Genomic DNA, 24,487 nt, shown 5'->3' with positions numbered 1-24,487 from the left:
AATTATTCTTATAACATATTAAAATGTTATTTTATATTTTATTTTAAATAACTATAATTAATTTATATATGGCATGAATACTATCCCCCTTAAAATTATTGGATAGATTTAAAGTTATTCACACAAAGAAATTAAGACATTAAATTAGTTTGCAACTGTGTGTGAAAATGTCATGAAAGAACAATTAATTGTATTATTAAACTATTAGAAGGATATTTCGGTCGTAAATTTAACCTTGCATGAATTTTTAGCATGAATGAATGAATGAATGAATGATTCACTTCTAAATGAAATCAAACGTGTGAATATTTCTAGCACGGATGAATGAATGAGGTTTGTGTTGGTTTTGTTTAATCCTACACTGGGTCAGTGCCATGACGCACGCGACGTCAGGACTCCTCGCTGTCTCGCGTCCAGACGCTCGTGAAGCCGCAGTGCTGCTCAACGGCTACCGGAGACGCTTGGCGGAAAAATGCTCCCGCTATCAATCAAAGATGATGAGTACAAGCCTGCCAAATTCAACCTGTTCGTCAAGATATCGGGCTGGTTCAGGTAAAGACGGCAAAATGCTAAATATTTAATTGAGTTTCACTCACAGCTGTCGGCTGTGTGGCTAAGGCAGTTAGCATGCTAACGTTAGTTAGCTCGCGAGACTTCATTAGAAATTAAAACGGGGTCTTTTAAATATCATTTAAACATTTTTCTTTTTTAAAACACAACTATTATATGCTAAAAAGGTAATTTAACAGTTACAACAAAGAAGCAGACAGCTTCAGCTAATTTGTCAGCCGGACAGATGTTAGCAGTACGAAGTAAACATTTGACACAACCTATAATATATTTAATTTTACTCAATAAAATGTGTTCAAATCTATCCCGCAACAAAATGTGGCTATCAAGAGATTATTTGGTCCACATGTCATTTTTTCTAGACCATTTTATTTCAATAAACTACAGTAGTGTATTTGCTTAGCTGTGGGTTCCTACAGCCAGTCTGTCTGGTCAGGCCACTTTTTATAAATGAATCAGTCTGAAACCACTTTCTCTTTTTGTCTTTGTGTCCTTCCCCAGATCAATTCTTGCTGATAAAACCTCTCGCAATCTGTTTTTCTTCCTGTGTTTGAACCTGTCGTTCGCGTTCGTGGAGCTGATGTATGGCATATGGAGTAACAGGTAACAGTAGGGGGCCAAACACAAGAATATGCCACGTAGGTCTAAATGTGGGATGAGCTAGTTTGCTTTTGTTTTGGGCCCTAGCTTCTGTTTGCAATGTTTTGATTGGGGTTTCTCCCACGAGCTGTTATCAAGTCATCCTTGAAGTAAGATTGACAGCTGATCAAAGTTCAGCAAATACAGGATGTGTCTCGAAACCTATTGAGGTGCCTATCTAGAAAGCATATTTCTGGTGTGTTTGAACGTTCAAATACACCTCCGATGCCTGAAAATGCATTTTAGATAGCAGATCTTACTTGGTTTTGAGAAACGGCTGTAATATTTTAAATATAACTCTTGTGGGGAAAATCCCGCGGATAAAAGGAAGTGGCGTTAACCATTAGTATGCCATTGTATTTTAACAACTATATGTCTTTCCATTTGTACATCGTGCATACACTTTAACTGAGGGTGTAACATTGTTGGTTTAGGTTTAATAAAAAGATTTATCTATATATATATATGATTTTTTATTATCAGGTCGCACACACTTACAGTAGTTTGCAGTGATAGAGTGATCAGAAGATATGTATTTTTAGTTGATGTGATTTTAGGTGACATTGTAGTTAGAGATACAACAGAATTGAGCATTTCAGCATTATGCAAAGGACACAATCCCACAATTTTATTTTGTTATTATTGTTGTTGTTTACTATAATAATTTATTTAATGTGCTATCTTTCATTTGATAATATTATGCAAAAACAAAAATGACAGTCTCATGAATCAGAGTGCAGACAGTGAAGGTTTTATTATTATTATTATTATTAAATCAACAATAATACCAGTAGTAATGATATAATTGTAATATATAATAGTATACATTTTTATTTTTATTTATTTATGTTTGCCAGTGTTGTTGTTTATAATACTTTATTTAAAACGATGGTAATGTTATGCAGTTGATAATATTATGCAAACTGCACAATCCCTCAATTTTTTGTTATTGTTTATTAGAATAATTTATTTAATGTACTATCTTTCATTTAATAATAATATGCAAAAAATGACACATGAATAGGAGTGCAGACAGTGAAGCTTTTATTATTAGTTTTTATTATTATTATAATCAATAATAGTACCAGCAATAATATGTCATTTATAATAGTATGCATTTTTATTTATTATATTTGTTGTTGTTTATAATACATTATTAAAACAATGATAATATTATGCAATTAATATTATTAATTGGATTGTACAATTTGTATCATATTCAACAATGATTATTATTTTTATTTACTTTACTAATTAAAATACTTTATAAACAATTTATCTGTTTAAATCATTATTAAATTTAAACGTATTAGTAAGAGTATAATTGAGTTATTATATTCCTGTTTTTTATTTATTATTCAATGTTTAAAATTGATTTATTTATATATTTATTTAATTTAATTTAATTTTGAGTAGTTTGACCCATTCGAAACTAACTTGACAACCAAATCTCTGTCAGCATGAATGAACCTTTTGGACTATTTTAGTGAAAAAGTGAATAATGTCTAACAAAAGGCCCTACACAATGTGACTCTGACCTCAATATGGGGCAGGATGTATTTCTCAGGTTTCGTGATAATTCAACACTTCCCTTTTGTGTTTATTTGATTCTCAGTTTAGGTTTGATATCCGATTCCTTTCACATGTTCTTTGACTGCACCGCTCTCCTGGCAGGCCTTGCAGCATCAGTCATTTCACGGTGGAGGTCCAATGACTCCTTCTCATATGGGTGAGAGAACATTACAGTCTAACTTAGTTTAAAAACAGCTTTTGTGGGTAGAGTACCAATGACACAAGTTTCCTAAAAATGATGCATTCACTTCTGCTTGAGTAGTGTTGACCGGAAACTGCATGTCTTTGGTTTCATCACTGGGTTGTTATGCAAGTCTATTTGATTATTTTTTTAGGTATGTCAGAGCAGAAGTGCTCGCAGGATTCGTGAATGGCCTTTTCCTCATCTTTACTGCGTTCTTTATCTTCTCAGAAGGAGTAGAGGTGTGTACTAGAATAAGATTACAGTTGATTTACTTGCTAAATGACATACTAATGTTTTTGTTGAATGATGGCATCTTGTCTTGTCACCAGAGGGCGCTGGAACCCCCTGATGTGCACCATGAGCGTTTGCTCCCGGTGTCTATAGCAGGGCTGCTGGTGAATCTTGTAGGAATATTCGTTTTTCAACATGGAGGACATGGACATTCACACGGTGATGAAGGTAATTATCTCACATAGAATAAGCATACAATCATGTTTTTAATTAAAAATATTGCCCCTCAAGTTTCTGGTAATACGGGAAATATTCTGGTTTATGGGATTTTTAATGCCCATTTAATACTCAGCAGGCAAAAAAAAGCAACTTTTAACTATCATAAAAATTACAGTCTATATATTAGGGGTGGGAGAAAAAATCGATTCACCTAACTATTGTGATTCTTTTTAAAACGATTTAAAAATCGATTGGTTTACCTCAGAATCAATTTTTATTTCATTATTTTACTTTTCCTAAGAGGTGGTGGGGAGAAGTTAGCGCTTTGTAATTCCAACAGAGGGCGAAATGTACAGGTGTGTTCGACTTGGAGCAGCACCGTGCAGACAATCAGCGTATGACATCAAAGTACCGCATGCGGAGCCGTCTGCTCACTGTAGCTCTCGCGGTGCTTTGGTGTCATACAACGATCGTTCTGCGTGTGCAGTGCCGCTGCATTAGATGACGTCATGTACATTTAAAGCCGGCGCGAAAAAACAAAACTATGACGGAGGCAGAAGATCAAACCTCTTCCAGAATTCTTTCTGCACCTTCACGTTTTGAATCCCAGCTGCTGGGAAAACATGACTGAAACGGTATGCAAAGTAACACAGCACTTTATTTTATTTCAGAAAATATTTTTTCTGCTCATTTTCTTGAACATTTGACTATTATATTCATGTGCGAGTTCAGGGTTTTGGTACTTTAAAGATTCATGGTTCAAGGTACAAACCTGATTCCAAAAAAGTTGGGACACTGTACAAATTGTGAATAAAAACAGAATGCAATGATGTGGAAGTTTCAAATTTCAATATTTTATTCAGAATACAACATAGATGACATATCAAATGTTTAAACTGAGAAAATGTATCATTTCAAGGGTAAAATAAGTTGATTTTAAATTTCATGGCATCAACACATCTCAAAAAAGTTGGGACAAGGCCATGTTTACCACTGTGTGGCATCCCCTCTTCTTTTTATAACAGTCTGCAAACATCTGGGGACTGAGGAGACAAGTTGCTCAAGTTTAGGAATAGGAATGTTGTCCCATTCTTGTCTAATACAGGCTTCTAGTTGCTCAACTGTCTTAGGTCTTCTTTGTCGCATCTTCCTCTTTATGATGCTCCATTTCTATGGGTGAAAGATCTGGACTGCAGGCTGGCCATTTCAGTACCCGGATCCTCCTTCTACGCAGCCATGATGTTGTAATTGATGCAGTATGTGGTCTGGCATTGTCATGTTGGAAAATGCAAGGTCTTCCCTGAAAGAGACGACGTCTGGATGGGAGCATATGTTGTTCTAGAACTTGGATATACCTTTCAGCATTGATGGTGCCTTTCCAGATGTGTAAGCTGCCCATGCCACACGCACTCATGCAACCCCATACCATCAGAGATGCAGGCTTCTGAACTGAGCGCTGATAACAACTTGGGTTGTCCTTGTCCTCTTTAGTCCGGATGACATGGCGTCCCAGTTTTCCAAAAAGAACTTCAAATTTTGATTCGTCTGACCACAGAATAGTTTTCCACTTTGCCACAGTCCATTTTAAATGAGCCTTGGCCCAGAGAAAATGCCTGCGCTTCTGGATCATGTTTAGATATGGCTTCTTTTTTGACCTATAGAGTTTTAGCCGGCAACGGCGAATGGCACGGTGGATTGTGTTCACCGACAATGTTTTCTGGAAGTATTCCTGAGCCCATGTTGTGATTTCCATTACAGTAGCATTCCTGTATGTGATGCAGTGCTGTCTAAGGGCCCGAAGATCACGGGCATCCAGTATGGTTTTCCGGCCTTGACCCTTAGGCACAGAGATTGTTCCAGATTCTCTGAATTTTTGGATGATATTATGCACTGTAGATGACGATAACTTCAAACTCTTTGCAATTTTTCTCTGAGAAACTCCTTTCTGATATTGCTCCCACTATTTTTCGCCGCAGCATTGGGGGAATTGGTGATCCTCTTCCCATCTTGACTTCTGAGAGACACTGCCACTCTGAGAGGCTCTTTTTATACCCAATTATGTTGCCAATTGACCTAATAAGTTGCAAATTGGTCCTCCAGCTGTTCCTTATATGTACATTTAACTTTTCCAGCCTCTTATTGCTACCTGTCCCAACTTTTTTGGAATGTGTAGCTCTCATGAAATCCAAAATGAGCCAATATTTGGCATGAAATTTCAAAATGTCTCACTTTCAACATTTGATATGTTATCTATATTCTACTGTGAATAAAATATAAGTTTATGAGATTTGTAAATTATTGCATTCCTTTTTTATTCACAATTTGTACAGTGTCCCAACTTTTTTGGAATCGGGTTTGTACTTTAAATATACACTGTGTATGTGTATGCTCCTGAAATAAAGTTTAGAAAGATGTGATGCATTGTTTTTGTTAATATGACTCATCGTATACAGTCTCTTTTAAGGGTATAATCAACTATTTTCCATTGTCTAGTGACTGCTAAGATGGGTTTTTTATTAATTGTGACAGTTTGTATATTAAGTGTTTCTCAAAGAAATCTCCTATGTTTCAGAAATATTAAAAAATCCTAGTTATTCTGAACTTTTGATCAGTAGTCAGTGTTTCCCCTACCATTATTTTAGGGGGGCGGCCTGCCTTGTGTTATTTATCTTATTTACACGACGGCATGTCATTTCTGTCTCTACGTTACATGGTCGCGCTCTCTGTATCGAGCACAGCGGAGTTCTGCCCCGGTTCTCGCACACACACACACACACACACACACACACAAACATAAGCGCACACACAAGTGAGCACACTCCCGCTCCTATTTGTAAATATTAAGCCGCAAAACGACTATTTAAATATGACTTCTGCGTGTCTCTGTGTTAATGTATGGCGCAGACGCGCGGGTTTGTTCACTACTCATACAGAAGCCCGCGTGATGCTTGCGGTGATATTAACGTCTGCCGCCTCACTAAATGAGGACATAAATACATGAACAACATCTCCAGAACTGCTCTGAGAGTCTGCATGAGTGCTGTCGGCACTGGGGAGCTACAGTTCATTGAGGGAACCATGAATGCCAACATGCACTGTGACATACTGAAGCAGAGCATGATCCCCTCCCTTCGGAGACTGGGCCACAGGGCAGTATTCCAACATGATAACGACCCCAAATACACTGCCAAGATTACAACTGCCTTGCTGATGAAGCTGAAGGTGAAGGTGATGGAGTGGCCAAATATGTCTCCAGACCTGAACCCTATTGAGCACATGTGGGGCATCCTCAAGCTGAAGGTGGAGAAGCACCATGTGTCTAACATCCAGCAGCTCCGTGATGTTATTATGGAGGAGTGGAAGAGGATCCCAGCAACAACCTGTACAGCTCTGGTGAACTCCATGCCCAGGAGGATTAAGGCAGTGCTAGATAACAATGGCGCCCCTACAAAATATTGACACTTGGGACACAGTTTTGACATGTTCACTTAGGGTGTACTCATTTTTGTTGCCAGTTATTTGGACAATAATGGCTGTATGTTGAGTTATATTTAGAAGACAGTAAATGTGTACTTCTATACAAGATGCACATTGACTACTCTAAAATATATCCAAGTTTCATTTGCGTAGTATTGTCCCTTGAGGAGATACGCTAAAATTTTTGCTGAAATGTAGGGGGGTACTCACTTTTGTGAGATACTGTGTGTATATGTATGAAATACTTACTGTATTGGGGGGGTCCGGGGAGGGGGTCTGAAAACAATTCAGTATCTGGTGTGAGCACCATTTGCTTCACGCAGTGCAACACATCTCCTTTGCATAGAGTTGATCAGGTTGTTGATTGTGGCCTGTGGAATGTTGGTCCATTCCTCTTCAATGGCTCTGCGAAGTTGCTGGATATTGGCAGGAACTGGAACACGCTGTCGTATATGCCGATCCAGAGTAGGGGTCGACCGATATGTGTTTTTCAGGGCCGATGCCGATACCGATTATTACATACCAAGTGGACCGATAACCAATATTTTTAACCGATATATTATGTCTGATGTAAAAATGAATATTAATGTCAAAATTAAGAATAACAAGGGCTCTGACAAAAACTGCCTTCCCTGGTGTTGATTGCACTTCTTACTCTTGTCATCCTCCATGCATCCATCTACAATAAGGGTAATATAAAGAGAGAGTTAAAAGTGGGGCCACTGCATGCTTCATGATTAAGCCTATGAATACTGTACTACAGCTAAACAGCTTGGGGAAATGTAAGTATTTGGCTTCAATAATTTTCATGTTAGAAATGTATGTGTAATAGCATAACCTCTCATAATTATAATATAATAAGTGTAAATAATTTAATTGTCTTCATAGCTCCATTGTAGAAGTTGTGAAGACTGTAACTATTTTAATTAAACTATAACACTAATAGCCTGTTATAGGCACACTTGAAATGTCACAATTTATGTCGTCCTAATCTTTGCCTTTGTGACAGTATCTTAATCTTGGCCTATGTGACAGTAATTTCGATTAGTTTTAATTTACAGTGCACTGCAAATGAATCCATAAAACATTAATTTCAGTTATCTTTTAATCAAATGAGTTAAACTCAATTTTGTGGCAAACAAATCTGTTTACCATTAAAATGAAAACAATAGCGTATTGTGTGATTATTCTTTTAAACAAAAGTTGTTGTTGTAGTAATATTAGTAGTAGATAAACCGAACTTTTATTTTGACGGGTTGCCATGAGGACCTCTTATGTGATATGACGATCGTTTTACTCAAATGAAACGGTCAAATGCTCATGAAGTAACTCTCAGAGCAGTTCTGGGGATGTTGTTCATGTATTTATGTCCTCATTTAGTGAGAAGGCAGATGCTGAAAACACCGCGAGCGTCGCGCACTTCAGTGTGTGTGTGTGTATAATCAAAACCACGCGTCTGTGCCATTCACATATACAGAGAATTCATATTTAAATAAGTCTTTTTGCAGCTTAGTATTTACAGATACTAGTCCATAGCGCGAGTCAATTTAACTGACCTACTTTTGATTAATTCATCCAAACTTTGACGAACTCCGTGTGCAGTAAATTCCCTTTATATGACTGGATTCCGCGATTCCATCTGCGTTTTCCCATCGCGGAAACCATAAATAGATAATATTGAGGTGTTTTGCAACTTCAGTGTAGTGGATTGTGATTTATTGCAACTTGAGCAACGTCTGTTGCTGCCTTTGAGAGACAACTGATGCACTGAAACTGTAGCAAGCGCTTTCAGTGTTAGAGTGCCTTAGTCTTCCACATTGATTGGTCTGAATCGTGACTCCCAACAAATCAGATGCGCGGTAGGCGGAGACTGCTCGAGGCCACAGAGTGGTGAGTTCTGACAGGCTGCATCAGAGCCAAATAGCGCGTTTCAGAATTAAATAATTTTATCGGCACATCGGTTTTGAAAACGACCGATACCGATAATCATAAAAATGAGTAATATCAGTGCCGATAATCGGCCAGGCCGATAATCGGTCGACCCCTAATCCAGAGCATCCCAAAAATGCTCAATGGGTGACATGTCCGGTGAGTATGCTGGCCATGCAAGAACTGGGATGTTTTCAGCTTCCAGGAATTGTGTACAGATCCTTGCAACATGGGGCCGTGCATTATCATGCTGCAACATGATGGTGACATGCAGGTGATGGTCGTGGATGAATGGCACAACAATAGGCCTCAGGATCTCGTCACGGTATCTCTGTGCATTCAAAATGCCATCAATAAAATGCACCTGTGTTCGTTGTCCATAACATACGCCTGCCCATACCATAACCCCACCGCCACCATGGGCCACTTACCTACTTACCCAAACCGCTTTCCCACACAACGCCATACACGCTGTCTGCCATCTGCCCTGTACAGTGAAAACCGGGATTCATCCGTGAAGAGAACACCTCTCCAAAGTGTCAGACGCCATCGAATGTGAGCATTTGCCCACTCAAGTCGGTTACGACAACGAACTGCAGTCAGGTCGAGACCCCAATGAGGATGACGAGCATGCAGATGAGCTTCCCTGAGACGGTTTCTGACAGTTTGTGCAGAAATTCTTTGGTTATGCAAACCGATTGTTGCAGCAGCTGTCCGGGTGGCTGGTCTCAGACGATCTTGGAGGTAAAGATGCTGGATGTGGAGGTCCTGGGCTGGTGTGGTTACACGTGGTCTGCGGTTATGAGGCCGGTTGGATGTACTGCCAAATTCTCTGAAACGTCTTTGGAGACGGCTTATGGTAGAGAAATGAACATTCAATTCACGGGCAACAGCTCTGGTGGACATTCCTGCAGTCAGCATGCCAACTGCACGCTCCCTCAAAACTTGTGACATCTGTGGCATTGTACTGTGTGATAACACATTTTAGCACATTTAGCATATATATATATATATATATATATATATATATATATATATATTAGACACGCATACAAAAATATGTATTTTTTTTATTTGTGCACATATCATTAACATTTATATAAAATTGTATGTGTGCAATTATTATTATTTGCTGAAATAAGGTGCATAGTTTCTTTATAGATATGTCCTCTTATTTTTAAGGTCATGGCCACAGTCATTCTCTATTTAATGGCAGTGTGGGACATGGGCACAGTCATGGAGGCCACGGCCACAGTCACGAGTCCAAACACGGACACGACGATCACGGGCATTCACACGGAGGACACGGACATTCACATGACGATCCTCACTGCCATGGTAGGACCTCAAGCTACCTCATTGATTTGAGTGCAGTTCTGTTATGACTCAGTACCGTTATAATGCATCAGCTGTGTTATTTTGTCCTCATGCTGTGTGAAAATTGCAGAAGCTGTTTTGATCGTAATGGTGTCTGGTATAGTGTGATTCATTTCTAATCTGTCCGTGTCCTCAGATGACCATTTGCACACACCCGGAAAAGGCTCCAGCAAGCAGATATTACAAGGTACGTCTGTTTTCTATGTTTGTTCTCCTCCAGATGGTGCTAGAGATCTCTTTGTCGCAATATTTGCCTTGCTTTTGAACAGGCACCAGATATGAAAATATTTACAATCAGGTCTAGACAGCTTTTTCCTCTTTTGTAGGTGGACAATATTATGAATTCCTAATAGATGAGGTCCTATAATCATAACTCCTAAAAAATATCAGAAGTATTTCCTTCTTTTAACCATTTGAAATTAATGCTCAGACATGACTGGATGATGGACTTTTATGTGCAACCAAGTGACACCTCTGACCATCCCAACCTCTAACCTTTGACTCGGGGCAAACCGGGTTAACACTGACACCGGAGCAAACGTGGTACACTGTCACTTTAAATCCCTTTGTCCAAGCTTGTGTGGGAAAGAGCAGAGCAGAGAAAGTAGTTTGTCCCCTTCACCCTGGCACACACACAGAGAGAGAATGGATCCTTTGGGAGGCCTGCTCAAGGGAGAAAGAACGGGGCACGGAGGGGAGGACCATGTAGAGAGGGGGAGGGGAGGAGAGGAGGTGACAGTGCAAAAGGTTACACTGCCTCCATCCAAGCCGAGGGACCTCTTCTCCACTCCCTGTGATGAATTGCAAGTGGATTTAACCAGCCTCCCGTCCTGAAGATTTTTATGTCTATTTTGGCTATGTTTATTACGCTTACTTTTTACACAGAATACTTGGTAGATGTACTCAGTTTGACAAAACGTGCAGCATGAAATATTAAGCACTGCACAGATTGCTGTATTCCAGAATGCAGTGCACTTGACTTTACTACGCAGTATGACAAATGAACCATAATTAGTCTAAAAATTTGTTTATATACCAATGGTTAAGACATTTAAACATTTTTATTTTATTACTATTGGCATTTATTAAAATAATTATAATTCTCATTTTACAAAAAATATACTGGAATAATATTATAAAATAAAATGTTATTTATTTAATGATGTTACTGTACAAAAGGTAAATTTTACATAAAAATAAACATTTTTGCTCATTATTGTAATTATTGTTATTATGATGAAGATTTTGTATTATTAATAGTAATATTTTGCAAAAAAAAAAAAGGTTATCATTGCTATTATGAAATTACTATTATTGGAAAACTAGTAAAATTAATGATTAATATTATTTTATAAAACATTACATTACAAACAATATAATGGAATATTTTATTGTTATTACAAGAGAATAATAATAATATTCATATATTGTTGTTTTGCAAACAATACATATTTTCATTAATAATAATTAATGCAATTATTTTATAAAAACAGATTATTAGTAGATTATTTGTGGAAAAGTGATACAATAAATAGATCAATAATATAATTATTAGTAGTATTAATGAAAGGAATATATTTTTAATAAAATATATTTTCATATTTATAATTTTAATATTTTATAATCTTTATTATTTTACAAAAAACAGATTATTAGTAGATTATTTTTGGAAAATGATACAAAAATAAATTAATAATTGATTTAGTAGTATTAAAGAAATATTTTCATATTTCACAAGTTTTCATATTTATCATTTTAATATTTCATAATTATGTATTTTACAAAACAGTTTATTGGTGGACTATATGTGGAAAAGTGATACAAAACTAGATTAATATAATTATTATTAGTAGTAGTGTTAATGAAAAGAGACATTTTAATAAAATATAAATATTTTAATATTTATCATTTTAATATTTTATATTATAATTTATTATTATTATGCAACAAACAAAAACCACATTTTAATTTAATTGTCTTACTGATACACTTACAGTTGTTTTGTCTTGATTGTATTCAGTTTGTACAGCATAGTAAGCTATCAGTATTAGTATTAAGCTAGTATCACTATTAGATTTTTATTCTAAACACAGCCACTGTTTCTAAGGACACAAAGAGCTCCAGCATTCTTGTTATTTTTCTAGTATTTGTTTTGACCACATTTGGACAGGGTCTTCACTTATTAGGGAGTTTGCTCCGTTACTGCGGTCGTGCTTTCTGTAAAACTGAAAGTAACCGCAAGTATGTCATCTCATTCTGAGGGAAGGAAAGGACTTAGTGGATCGTCTCATAGCGTGCCGTCACACCACAGTCCACAGCTATTCTCCAGTACAGACCTCTGAGTTCAGTAAATGTTGACTGACTCACTCATGTTGGTTTTAACATAGTAGCGTATGATATGTTTTGGACATTCAGTCAGGCAGGACAGACCTGCAGGTTGACCATTCATTGAGGATGCACTCGTATGACCTGTTTGTGGAATGACCTCATCAGTTTGAGGGTTACCGCTAGAGACGGTATCCAAGACAGCGGGTTCGTTCCGTCTGCAGGAGTCGTGTTTAAACATGAGTGCTAGCAAAAGTTGTATCCTCATCCCAGACACAATATTAACTCAAAATTAGTGCTTTTTAATTTAAATTGACCAGGACCTTTAAGCCCTAGTGCATAATTTGCTGTAAACTACCTACAGACACTATTGAAAAACTGTCTACTTCATAAGTGACCAATTTGGAAAAAGTCTAGTCATTAACTTGTGCAAATTATAAATTTGATTCTAATAGATTTTATGTTATTAAGTTGTTAAGCTAAAAGCCTACACAAATCTTTGGTAATTCAATTGAAAAATAAAAAAAATAATTTATTTTTAAGTGTTTGTAATCTTAATATAACATTCTGTAAATGTTATGTATTTTTGGTGTATATTAATATTGATATATATTCTCAGTATAGATATACATACAATTAATATTAAAACAAACATAAATATTTATAACAATTTATAGTTATTTTAAAGTTCATAAATATTAATGTATTAGTTATAATATTAAGTATGTTAATGTTGAGATATTGTAAAACATTTTTAATATTGATTATATTTTTATATTTATATGCACTACTGCTCTAAAATGTCATGTCAGTAGATTAAAATTATTATTTAGCAACGATGCATTAAATTGATCAGAAGTGACAAATGTTTTGTAACATAAATATATATATATATATATATATATATATATATATATATATATATATATATATACACATAAATATACATAAATTGTTACAATATAATTTTTTTATTATAAACATTATAAATGTCTTTACTATTTGAAAGAAATGCTGTTATTTAGAATATTTTTTCTATTCATCAAAGAGTCCTAAATAAATGCATCAGAGTTTTCAAAAAATTAAAAATAATAATATTAATAATAACTTTTTCTTGAGGATCAGCATATTAAAATAATTTCTGAAGGATCATGTGACACTGAAGACTGGAGTAATGATGCTGAAAATGCAGCTTTGCATCACAGAAATACATTACAGTTCAAAATATATTCAAATAGAAATAGATTACTGTATTTTATACTTGCTTAAAAGCTTAAAAATCCAACCCTAAACTTTTATTTTTATTTATTTTTAGAACAATAAATCTAAACCCTCATTTTCTTCATTTCAGGAGTTTTTCTCCACATTGTTGCGGACACGTTGGGCAGTGTCGGTGTCATCATATCAGCCATCCTAATGCAAAAATACGACCTGATGATCGCCGACCCCATCTGCTCCATGCTCATCGCGCTTCTCATAGGAGTGAGGTGAGTACGCTATTATAAGCCCTGACCTCTCTCGACTCGACTCAAGACAATCCTCCACCCTCAAACCCCACCCAGAAACCCTCAACAGCACCTAACACAGATCATACAAAAGCCACTTCACAGTGCCCTTCACCAAGAGCCCTGTGAAGCCGTTGGCGCTCCAGCCGGGTGAATTACAGGATACATGCTCCGAGGGTGGAGGCCAGAGCACTTTCTCAACATGTGGCGAAGCCAGAAAACCCAGCATGGGACTCTCTCATGTGGCATTTTTCAAACAACTCCAGTCGTGAAGGAAAAATGCATAGCATTTCATCACTTTTTAAACATATCCATACTCTTGAAAATGCCATCAGATGCTTTTATGGTGATGAATATGCTTTATTTTATGTGTGATGTAGGTAAATGTATGTAAAGGCTGTGTAAATTTGAGCAGGACTGCACCATGTTTAAATTGCAGATGGCTTGTGGTTACTGTGCTCCAGTGAAGAGGCACCGTTCGTGGCCCCTTTTTGCAAAATGCACGAGTTTGAGCAAAGCCTTTTCCCGCATATTCATCTCGTCCCTCCAACCCCCCTCTCGCTCCCTCTTGTCTGTGTTTGAGGCTTTTCTTCTCCCTCTCTGGAATGTGGTGGCGATCTGTGAATGTTACTTCAACAAAGGCATCTTTTAAGATGGATTTTTCCCTTCTCTTTGTTTCTCAAAAAGTGGGGGGGGGGTTATGTCATCGAGACCCCGTCTTGGACATTTTTTCCCCTCTTCTTCAGTTTTCCATGCAGTGGCCGAATGGCAAATCCTGAGAATCGAGAGTAGGGCTAAGATTGTGGACATTTTCCCACATTGCACCTGCGTGACAGCGTCTCGGTCTCATTCAGGTGCAATCTAGAGGCCGATCTGGTATGGCGCATGTACAAAGGTATCACACTAGTATGGAAAGCCATTAAATTCAAAGTAGATAATTAAAAACTGCTACAAACCAGAAATGAGCTTGTGAAGCTTAAGACTTCGTTCCTGTGGTCCATCTGTAGATGTTTTGTCTTTTGACACTGATTTTTTTTTTATGACTAAACATGTATTGGTTTTCTGAGACTTTAAATTAAGCAAAATTCTGAAAACTGTTTTCAGAATTGAATACTAGCATATTGTGCTGTGTATACTACTGTTCACTGTTTTTAAAATGTTTCAAGACGTCTTTTATGCTCACCAAGGCTGCACTTATATGATCAAAAATACAGTAGTATTACGAAATATTATTACAAATTAAAATAACTGTTTTCTATTTTATTTTGTTTTAAAAATGTAATTTGATACCTTGATGCAAATTTGAATTTTACTTGAAATATAATCAGGGATGCACGTAAGTTTTTCAGTCTGGTTCTCATGAGAGCACCTGGAGATTTGGTTTGCTGCTCACACTACACAGTGTAACCCATTTAAATATAACTATAAAAATTAAATAATTCATAATAGTAATAATTATTGTATTTATTTTGTTTTTAAAAGTAAAATAATAAACTAAATGATATATTTTGATTAATATTACATTTTTAAATAAATAATGATTATTAATTAAAATGCAATTATTTTATAGCACACTTACAAATTACAATGCTAATATTAAAAAATATATATAATTTTTTTTAGATTTACATAATTTTCTTTTTTTCACATAATTTACCTTTATTCTACACCGCTCTGTCCCTTCTCCTATAAATGTACTGAACATTTCCTGTTTTTATGAAGCACCTCCCTTCATAAAATTGGCGGGATTGGGAAAGGTCCTCGAGTCAGGATTTGAACTCGGGACGCGCGTAGCACAACGACGCTATATGTCGGTGCTCTGCCCACACGGCTGTTGGTGATGTCATTTTTTTTTTTCTTTTTTACAGTAATTTTTAACATCTTCAAACCTAAAACCAGTAAGCTTTTATTTTGGCAGGTTGCCAGCAAGTAAGCACTGCCAGTTTTAGCACTGCCGAGTGAAGTGCGTCAATAAATGAAATGTCATAATTTTTCGTTTTGCTCTGAAACCGGCAGCGCATAACCTAGAAATGTGTTCAGTTTAAATGGAAATATTATACAGTATTACAGGTAGTCGGTCTAAAACGGTGATTGCACATTAACAGCGTTCAACCATGTTGGTGCGCAAACTTATTTACCCAGAGCATTTTTTTTAAATTTATTTTGGTCGCACATGCACACCTGCACACCACTTATGTAATATAATATTTTTTAACATTATAAATGTCTTTAAAAAAAATAGTATGAATTTTTTTTTTTTTCAAATTATTTTATTTCGCGTTCCACTTAGTACCATGCAGTAAATTGTGGGATTTTGCCAAATGAACTGTCAAGGGTACTTGAAGGGTTCAAAATTTGCATACCAAGTACAGCATATCTACTATATACTGAATAAATAGTAATATGCTAGTATGCTATTCCAAACATCGCCCAAGAAAAGTGATGTGTTCTCCAGAACTAGGCTTAATGAGTTTGGGGAAACATGGCTGTTATGGATATAGATTTATTAAACACATGATACGCTAGTGTGAAAGATGGTACTGTGGACCAAAGCACGAGTTCATCTGCAACTCTAGACTCTTACGCATTTGAACTTCATGCCTGTGTACGTCTGGTGCAGCAGAATCATTTATCGTTGGAGTCTTGAGAGAGAGACCATAATTGGCCGCGTGGAATGTCTGTGGTTCTTCGTTTGATCATTAAGATGGACTCTGCTTTGTTTGGACAGCATTTTTCCCATGTACCCCTCATTGTGAGATTGATATTCTCAGGAGAGCGCCTTGTTTTGATCCAGCCATCTTGCTCGCATTTGGATGTTTGACCTTTCGCTAGGATGATGGACTTCTCCTTCATCAGCCGCACCTGAGGCGTGACACATTTGCGCGGGACTCTCGGCAAAAGACCCCCCACTGCACGCCAACCGGGGCGTGTTTAGCTAAGGCCGCTCTGGGTGCGGTAGGCTTTCTTTAGGGGGATATCTCAGTACGGCTGCAGCAGCTGGATCTGTCCCGGTACCCTGTGATTAGTTGAAGGGAGTGGAGGAGTCCTGCTGCTGTGACCTACAGCAGTCCCTCCACCACCAAAGTCTTCTAAAGACCGCTAATCGCTTTGGTCCCAGCCTAAAGCCCGAGGAATGGGCGCGTAAAGAACGTTAACAGTAATTAACATTTGTTCTGGCTGTACTAAGCTGGGCCTTTGAGGATGGATTCATTTGTCAGGCCTCAGTGCAAAAGTGTTTAAACGGCTCTCCAAAGCTGCTTTTGTCGCTTTTTATTGTGTTATTCTTTGATCTACTGTATTTTTTGCACATAATGCGCTTTAGCTCTGTGCAGGCTGCTAGCTACTTAACACTGTGTGGTTTTTTTTCGAATGCTAATTTACGGCTTATTGGTGCAGGTGGGGAACAAGCCACTTATACATGCAACACTTTACTTAACGCTCAGCTCTGTATATAGATGTAATCAATGTTAACTGAGGGCTGTATCATTCAGTCTGGAGAGTTTCTGATTTCCATCGGGTTTCACTCCATTTTCACTAATTGCAGGTTATTGTTTGAGCTACTTGAATTGATTTCATTTTAATTTCATATTAACTGGTTTTGATCAGTTAATATAAAATTAAAATGTAGTTTTCAAGGTTCTAGCTCATTTATGTCCAAGCCTTTTCAGTTTTTAAGGTTGTCTCCTTTTTAAGTCTGTGGCGAATCTCTCAAAAGTGATTTCACCCCAAAATCATATAAAATAAATGAAAATATATAATTTTTTAAATAATTCAAATCATATTTGTATTGTTTGTGTGTGTGTGTGTGTGTGTGTGTGTATGCAAGTTATATTGGAAAATGAGCTTAATTGTTATGAAAATAATGTAACTTCATTTTATTTGATTTTTGAGGTGAAATGTGACCCAGAAATGTTTCATGAGATTTGATTTCAGTTTTACACAAATTGTCTTCTACATTCAGATTGGACCTTTTGTGACCATCAGCTATGTGGGATGAAAGTTTTAGTATTAGTGATCATTTGTAGAGCTGGTCAGAAAACGTTTGAACGTTTGCAGACTCTCAAACTATAAAAATGAGCTCTCGAGTCCAAGCAGAAGTTTTATGCACAAGGCCTAATAGCTATACAATCCTGTGGTTATGGCCATAGCTTGAGTGCAGTTGGTTCCTAGCAGGAAAGCGTCTAAAGCTTTTTGTGGTGGAATCCCAATAACTGCTTGCCCTAGAAATGGAAAAGTTTGTTAGGTCCTATTGCATATAAATCTCATGTTGAATGTACCTGTTCTAATTCCCACTGCTGTTTCAGACGCAGACCTCACTACAGTCACCTCATTCTTGTGGTGGTCATAAATATTTCTGTGCTCCAGTTTGGTACTCAGGTTGTCTGGGCGTGATAACCAATCATTTCCATGTGGTTTAGAAGTGTGCTTTTACGAGTAACTGCCTTGTGCCGCGTGTGACTCAAAGATGTTTTCCTGGTTTCCAAAAGAGTCCATAGGTGATTACTAGCGTCCTTGCAGAAATATTTCATCCTGAATGTCACCCTGACCTGGGTGGTAACATTTCATCTGTGTCACTGGCCAGCTTAACCTTGATGCTCGCACGTAATTGTATTTCAGCCAGCTGAGTCACTTGTGTAACTTTCATTACTGAGTTTTCGGGGCAGGTTAGCCATCAAGTGCCAGCGAACGGTGAGTAAGAGTGCCTCTGTTTCACTGAACAGGAAGGTGTGGAACAATAGTGTGATGTCAGAGGTCTGAGGTACCCTCATCCAGTACTTTCCTGTTTTCATTTTATTGTCCAAAAGAGGGACAAACACACCGGTTACTGAGAGGAATGCACAGTGGCCAGTTTTATGATGCCCTGTCACAGTATATGTTGATGGAAACATATGGTAATTTATAGAAAACCTTCAGAAAGTTGACAAGTTCTGCGGTGTGACATGCTACACTTAATCTAACACTTATTTTAAACAGCATTTAAAAATTATTTTATTTATAAATACAGCTTTTATAACCTCATTTTAATTGAGAGACTACAGGAATAATGGTATATAATGTTCAGTATAAAATATATACCAAATATGAAATAATATCAATTGTTAATTTAATAATTGAATATTAAAATATTTAATTTAATATCATTAAAAATATATATTTTTATTTTAGCATATATATATATATATATATATATATATATATATATATATATATATATATATATATATATATATATATATATATATATATATAATATATATATATATATATATATATATATATATATATATATATATATATATATATATATATATATATTGAAATATAATTATTTTTCAGTTGTCACATTGCTGGACCATTTACTAAAACCATTTACATAAACTAATGAGGGAAATAAGGTTAAAAATATTGACCTGCCCAAATTTCAGACATCTAATTGCATTGACAATAACATTTGCAGAATTACCTGGCTTTTTCTGCACTTTCAGAATGGATCTAATTTGTCAGTCTGCCAGTAGACTTGATACATTTCATTTTCCGGGTGTACTAAAGCTAATAGATCCAAAAAGGGACAAGACAGACCAATCAGGCTCCGGTTTTTATGTTCCTATGTGGCTTTAGTATAGATTACAAGCTTGTTCACTTGCAAACATTGCTTGGTAAACCACAGTCATCTTGAGGGAGGTATTGAACAGAAACGCTTGCATGTGTTGCACTTTAAACACATCACCTAATATTATTTGACCACAAAGAGCGCTGAGTAGTCAGTATCACTATAGATTGGTTAGAAGCATTGTGTTTATATCGATTGATATTACTCTCAATATAGGGTAGTGAAAGTCTGCGAAACCTCACGGGTCAAGACACAACTATTGTGAAATCGAAGCCTTGTGAGTAACATGATTGCAGTTTTTTAAAGTTTTATCAAAACAAAGTTGGGGCAAAATATTTTGAAGGCACACATTATTGCAGTTTTTCAACCATGTGTGCCAAGGAGTGTTTAGCAAGGTCAAATGTTGTGAAACATCTCTTTTATGCCATAGTTTCATGAACGTCCAAATGAGACAACGATCAGCTTCTCCACTTTTGCGTGTCCCAAACTGAGGCTGGGGTTTCAGGGAGGAGTTCAGGAGAACATGGGGGTGATAGAGTAGATTAGGGACCGGGAAAAAAGTCCAAACCAAGGAACCCTCTAATGGTTCCCAGATGGAGCAGTGGTCAGGCCTTGAATGTTTCAAGGAGGACTGATGACTTTGTAAGATGCTGGCCTAGCCAAGACCTAGCTTTGATGGGGCAGAAACGACTGACTGGTTAGGAGAGAAATAGGCCTAGTCCTTTCTTAACCGGTCAACCGTTTCAGCCAAGTGATTCTTCAGCAGAATGAATGGGTTTAGATGTCTATCCTGGTGTGCTCAGGGTTGCTTGCCGGCTCACATGCACTACAGCTGTTGGAATGACGTCAGCACAGCTCTCGGTTACTCCACCCCAACCATAAGATGGGCAAGTTTATGTTGGACCACACTGAGCATGCCCTGAAATAATCAGAATGAAAAGAGTTCTTGTTTGTCATGATAATGACAGAATTTCCTCTCCTCAGCTTATAACATGATGTGGCAAGCTGTTAGGTCACTAACCGATTCATAACCAATGACGTCTTTATGTTTGGCGTCCCTTCCTGTTGCCAGTTTGCCTAGTACTTGGCGCTCCATTGAGCTCATGTCTCACAGAACAGTGACTTATTTCTCGCCTCTCTCTTTCCCACAGTGTGGTTCCTCTGCTCAGGGAATCCATTGGGATCTTGATGCAACGGACTCCTCCTTCTCTGGACCATACCCTTCCTGAATGCTACCAGAGGGTGAGTCATTTCCATCTTCTGGATCCCATTTATGAAAGTTGGCTACTTGGTCAGACAGAGGTAACCTGGGATATCAACTGGAATTATAGCCAAGGCACTGTTTACATCTGGTATTAAGATGCGTTTTTATCAATCCGATCACAAGTGGACAATGCTAAATACTAGGGATGTGCATCTCCACAACTTAGACTGATGTGATGTCATAGCCAACGATATGATACATTATTGATGCGTTTGAAGCAGCTACCGATGCGATACGATTCACCACTATTACGATGCAGTGCGATCCGATTTTGATACGATTCAATGCATTACGATGCAATGGAAAAAAATTACGCAATGCAATTCAATATGGTACAGAGAGTTCACTTTTATTTCTTTGGTTCAGACAGACAGCCATGTTAATCTATATTCCGTGTGACTCTCAGGACATGTCTCTGTCTCATACTTCATGTAGCAGCAGTAGAAACAGTTTAGAGACGAGAAATCAAACTACATATGAAAAATTGGTCATCAATTATTGGTCACTTATCTACTAATAATTCTATATCAATAAATAAATCAGTTTTTACCAATGCAAATATGTGAGAAATGATGCATCGCAATGCAAATGCCAACTTGTATCTGATGCATTTTTTTTTTTTTTTTTAAATCGATGCATCAGATCGTTAACTTTCATGCCTGTGCACTGATGCAGATCGGTGAATCTTACCATCCCTATTAAAAACAGGTGTGAATGGGGTGTAAAACTTTTTGTCCACTTTTGACCACTTCCACAAAAACGCATTCGACCTGACAGCCACTAAAGAAATCCCCCTCCCCTCAAACGAAACTCGGACAGAAGTGGTCGAAAGCGGACAGAAGAGACGGATTAAAACGCCTTCTTTCTCGTCCACTTGTGATGCGATCGACCAAAAGGCATTTTAATACCAGGTGTAAACAGGGCCCAAATTGTCCCAAAATGTAACTAGCTAACCATTTAGTTCGTCCCGTTGCAAGATGGAAGTTCCAGGTTTTTGCCTGAAACAGTTCTAGATAGCCAATGACGGTCCAAGCACCCTATTGAACCTTCTGCAAAAAACTGAGGCTGCGTTTGCTAACTTCTAATGTTCCCTGCAGGTCCAGCAGCTTCAGGGAGTCTATAACCTCCAAGAACCTCACTTCTGGACCCTTTGCACAGACGTCTACATTGGTACACTCAAACTCCTCGTGGCGCCTGACGCAGATTCTAGATGGATTCTCAGCCAAACCCACAACATTTTCACACAGGTGGGGACTGTTTGAAAACACAGCTGTAAGAACTTCATCTCACTTATTAAGATATGTTTCAAAGTTTCCATTACTTGATCTTTTCTGCCCTGTGCCCAGGTTGGCGTCAGACAACTTTATGTTCAGATTGATGTGGCAGCCATGTAGAAGTTCGCCACACTTTTCTCCTGATCTTTGGGAGTCCTGGGACCAAAGGCCTTCTGTGCTGCTGTGGGGAAATTCTCCACCTCAACCCATCTCTTTTTGGGTTTCTGTCGCTCCACTTCCATCTTGGATCAAGATGGAGCTGGTGCAGTCCAGCAGTCTGACTCCACTCTTGCCAGAAAACAACTGACCAGCTACAACAATGTGATGTTTTGAGGGAAACAAGAACTTGCAACATTAGTGCACCCTCTCGATCATTTGAACTTTGTTTTGTTTTTGAAGTTCCCCTTTGCTTTTGATTTTTTTTTTTTTTAATGATCCCAACAAACTTTTTCTTTTCCTCATAATTGCTGACCTTTCCCATCATCAGAATGGGATTTTAATTATTGGTGGTATGAATGTGGAGTTCAGTGGACATTTGTAAAAATAGCAGTATGTGATTCATTGACTTTTTGTACATCACCTGCTTTGTTTTTCGGTTGTAAAGAGGTGCAGAATTTGTTCGCCAATGCCATTATGTAAACATAAATATTTGTCTGCATTTCTTAAGTGCCTTTTTAAAAATGATCATGGACAATCGCTTGGAACGTCATGTTTGATGGACAACATGAATGCGATGAAAACTGGATCTTTATGACCTTGAGTTCTGTCTACAATTAAAACATTCCTTTGCATTTGGCTTTGCTGTTCATGCATGGTGTAAAATTTGTATGAACAAGTTCCTAAAATCTGTTATATAGACAGAACGACACAGACGCAGCTGTTTTCATCCACAAGTCTGATGAATGACTTGAATGGAAATCATAAAACAGCTACATGATTTTTCGATGAATGCACAAGAAGGTACAAGCATTAGTAGGCAAGTCCAACATATTTGCAGTAAAATGTCAGAGCCTATTACTGTTTATTTCCTTTCAAGTAATAAGTGGAAACAGTTAATCAAGGCTGATCCTGTCTAGACACACAGACCTTTACCAGTTTAAAATTGATCAAGATTTCCTCCACTGATTTTCTCAATATAAATACATCTTTTACTTTGTGTTTTCAGCTGTACTTAAACCAAATCAAAATAAAATTAATTCTGCTCTGGAATGGGTTGAAGAAAGGACATTTGAACATTTTCACTTTCATTTAAGAAGGTTTTAAAGGATGAAGAGTTTTGAGGTATGATTTACAGGACAGTATTGTCATCATAAAAGTGTTAAACCAGATGTTAAACTTTGTTTGCTAAGCTGTTAAAATTGCACCATATTTTATATATATATATATATATACAGGTGCTGGTCATATAGAATATCATCAAAAAGTTGATTTATTTCACTAATTCCATTCAAAAAAGTGAAACTTGTATATTATATTCATTCATTACACACAGACTGATATATTTCAAATGTTTATTTCTTTTAATTTTGATGATTAGAGCTTACAGCTCATGAAAGTCAAAAATCAGTATCTCAAAATATTAGAATATTTACATTTGAGTTTGAATAAATGACCATCCCTACAGTATAAATTCTGGGTATCTCTTGTTCTTTGAAACCACAATAATGGGGAAGACTGCTGACTTGGCAATGATCCAGAAGACGATCATTGACGCCCTCCACAAAGAGGGTAAGTCACAGAAGGTCATTACTGAAAGGTGTGGCTGTTTACAGAGTGCTGTATCAAAGCATATTTACATTTACATTTAGTCATTTTGCAGACGCTTTTATCCAAAGCGACTTACAATTTGGGGAACACATGAAGCGATTCATCTTAAAGAGGCAATCCGACAAACAAAGTGCTTGTAACACCAAGTCTCAGGCATTGTTTAAATAAGTACAAGCCAGCAAGGGAAGGAATAAATAAGGAGAAAGATTTTTTTTTTTTTTTTTAATGTGTAGGTTGAAGTCAAGTAGTGTCGAAAGAGATGAGTTTTCAGCTGTTGCTTGAAGATTGACAGGGATCCAGTACTCCGAATATGGGTGGGAAGATCATTCCACCAGCAAGGAATGGTGACCGAGAATGTTCTGGAGAGTGATTTTGAGCCTCTTTGTGATGGTACCACGAGGCGTCGCTCACTAGCAGATCTCAGACTTCTGGAGGGGATGTAGATTCTTAATAGTGAGTGCATGTAGGCGGGTGCTGAGCCTGTGGTTGTTCTATAAGCAAGCATCAGTGTCTTGAACTTGATGCGAGCTGCAATTGGTAGCC

The 24,487-nt window shown here is 37.2% G+C and overlaps 1 protein-coding gene across 1 annotated transcript; it reads left to right on the top strand.

Moving 5' to 3' along the window:
- The first annotated feature begins 358 nt into the window (after nt 1–358).
- On the top strand, nt 359–22,968 carry slc30a7 (solute carrier family 30 member 7). Its single transcript, XM_058761094.1, has 11 exons — nt 359–552; nt 1,072–1,173; nt 2,825–2,938; nt 3,117–3,204; nt 3,295–3,424; nt 10,004–10,159; nt 10,335–10,385; nt 13,875–14,010; nt 20,791–20,881; nt 22,001–22,150; nt 22,250–22,968. Exons 1-11 carry the CDS (start codon nt 473–475, stop codon nt 22,295–22,297), a joined length of 1,146 nt encoding a protein of 381 aa, XP_058617077.1. The 5' UTR covers nt 359–472; the 3' UTR covers nt 22,298–22,968.
- The last annotated feature ends 1,519 nt before the right edge of the window (nt 22,969–24,487 follow it).

Source organism: Onychostoma macrolepis, chromosome 22, assembly GCF_012432095.1.
Source record: "Onychostoma macrolepis isolate SWU-2019 chromosome 22, ASM1243209v1, whole genome shotgun sequence".
Classification (NCBI taxonomy): domain Eukaryota; kingdom Metazoa; phylum Chordata; class Actinopteri; order Cypriniformes; family Cyprinidae; genus Onychostoma; species Onychostoma macrolepis.
This window is presented reverse-complemented; position numbering and strand designations above follow the sequence as displayed.

What these genes read in the sequence shown, in the direction of transcription:
- slc30a7 (XM_058761094.1), top strand. Translation starts at nt 473, where the DNA reads ATGCTCCCGCTATCAATCAAAGATGATGAGTACAAGCCTGCCAAATTC. An exon ending in TATGGCATATGGAGTAACAG is followed by an intron (nt 1,174 to 2,824) that starts GTAACAGTAGGG and finishes TTTGATTCTCAG; the next exon opens with TTTAGGTTTGATATCCGATT. An exon ending in TGACGATCCTCACTGCCATG is followed by an intron (nt 10,160 to 10,334) that starts GTAGGACCTCAA and finishes CCGTGTCCTCAG; the next exon opens with ATGACCATTTGCACACACCC.